Source organism: Pteropus alecto, unplaced genomic scaffold (genome assembly GCF_000325575.1).
Source record: "Pteropus alecto unplaced genomic scaffold, ASM32557v1 scaffold102, whole genome shotgun sequence".
Taxonomy (NCBI): Eukaryota; Metazoa; Chordata; class Mammalia; order Chiroptera; family Pteropodidae; genus Pteropus; species Pteropus alecto.
In genome coordinates this window covers 1,913,486-1,914,554 of record NW_006432224.1, presented here as the reverse complement: position 1 = coordinate 1,914,554, position 1,069 = coordinate 1,913,486, and the positions used below count along the sequence as shown (strand labels likewise).

At 63.6% G+C, this 1,069-nt stretch overlaps 1 protein-coding gene across 1 annotated transcript in view; it reads left to right on the top strand.

The window, feature by feature from the left end:
- Positions 1-281, top strand: part of FAM189A1 (family with sequence similarity 189 member A1) — a gene marked incomplete at its 5' end in the record, with an annotated part of 33,850 nt that extends 33,569 nt beyond the window's left edge. The window contains one exon of the mRNA XM_015585703.1: positions 39-281. Within this exon, the coding sequence (XP_015441189.1) occupies positions 39-281 (243 nt within the window). The remainder of the gene's footprint in view (positions 1-38) is intronic.
- Between the last annotated feature and the right edge of the window lie 788 nt (positions 282-1,069).

The window sequence follows — 1,069 nt, the reverse complement described above, 5'->3', positions numbered from 1 at the left end:
CTGGGGAGCAGTCCCTTCTCCGGCCGTTGGGGACGCAGGCTGTAAACCGCTGCTTTTCGTGGGTGCCCAGAGCAGGCGGGCTCAGCCGGCTCTGGGTGGCCGCTGGGGCACCGCCGGCTTCCTCGGGCCCCAGCCCCTCATGTTTCGGCGCCATCAGCGGCAGCTACTTGCCAACGATGGCCGTGGAGCAGCCGTCTCCTCGAGGGCTTTGTCACCGGGGGGACGCCTGTGCCTGCGCCCTCTACAACAGCAGCCCCGGCCCCGGGACTGTCACTGGCTAGTGGCCCTTGACTGGACGAGGCAGCCCAGAGCCCGTGGCCTGGCCGGGAGGTGCGGGGTTGGACTGACGGGCGTCACTGCTGCTAGGGGCCCGGGGGTCACGTGCCATCCTCTGCCCCGCGCCCACTGTGGCCGGTGTGTGTGCGTGTGTGTGTACGTGTGCATGTGTGCTTGTGCATGAGTGCACATTTCTGTGTGGTCACGCATGTGTGCGTGTATGCAGGTGCGTGTGGGTGCGTCCTTGTGCACGTGTGTGTTTGCACATGTGTGCATGTGTGCGTGCATGTGTGTGGGTGCAGGTGTGCAGGTGTGCGCGTGCATGCGCGTGGGTGCACGTGCATGTGTGTGTGCATGCGTGGGTGCACATGTGCATGTGTGTGCACGTGCATGTGTGTGTGCGTGTATTCGCACGTGTGCATGCATGCGTGTGTATGCGCGTGGGTGCACGTGTGCATGAGTGTGTGCGTGCCTGCGCGTGCGTGCGTGTGCGTGTGTCTGGATGCTGAGAAGGCGACCGGCCCAGGAGGACTGTGGAAGAGGGAGCCACAGGCATGGTGGCTGCGGTGGCCCTGGTTGCTCCCAGGTGAGGGCAATCACGCCTGACAACACCGGCGCGGCCCCGCAGGCACACTAGAGATGAAGTAACGAGCACTTTATTCCCACAGTAAAGTGGGAAATACACTAATTTGTCTCAACTGTGGGCTTTTGAAGGCCCCAGATAAAGCCCCTTGCAGGCCAGGTTAGCTGATGACGCACCCAAGGGCCACGCCGGGAGCCACCGCAGAGCATG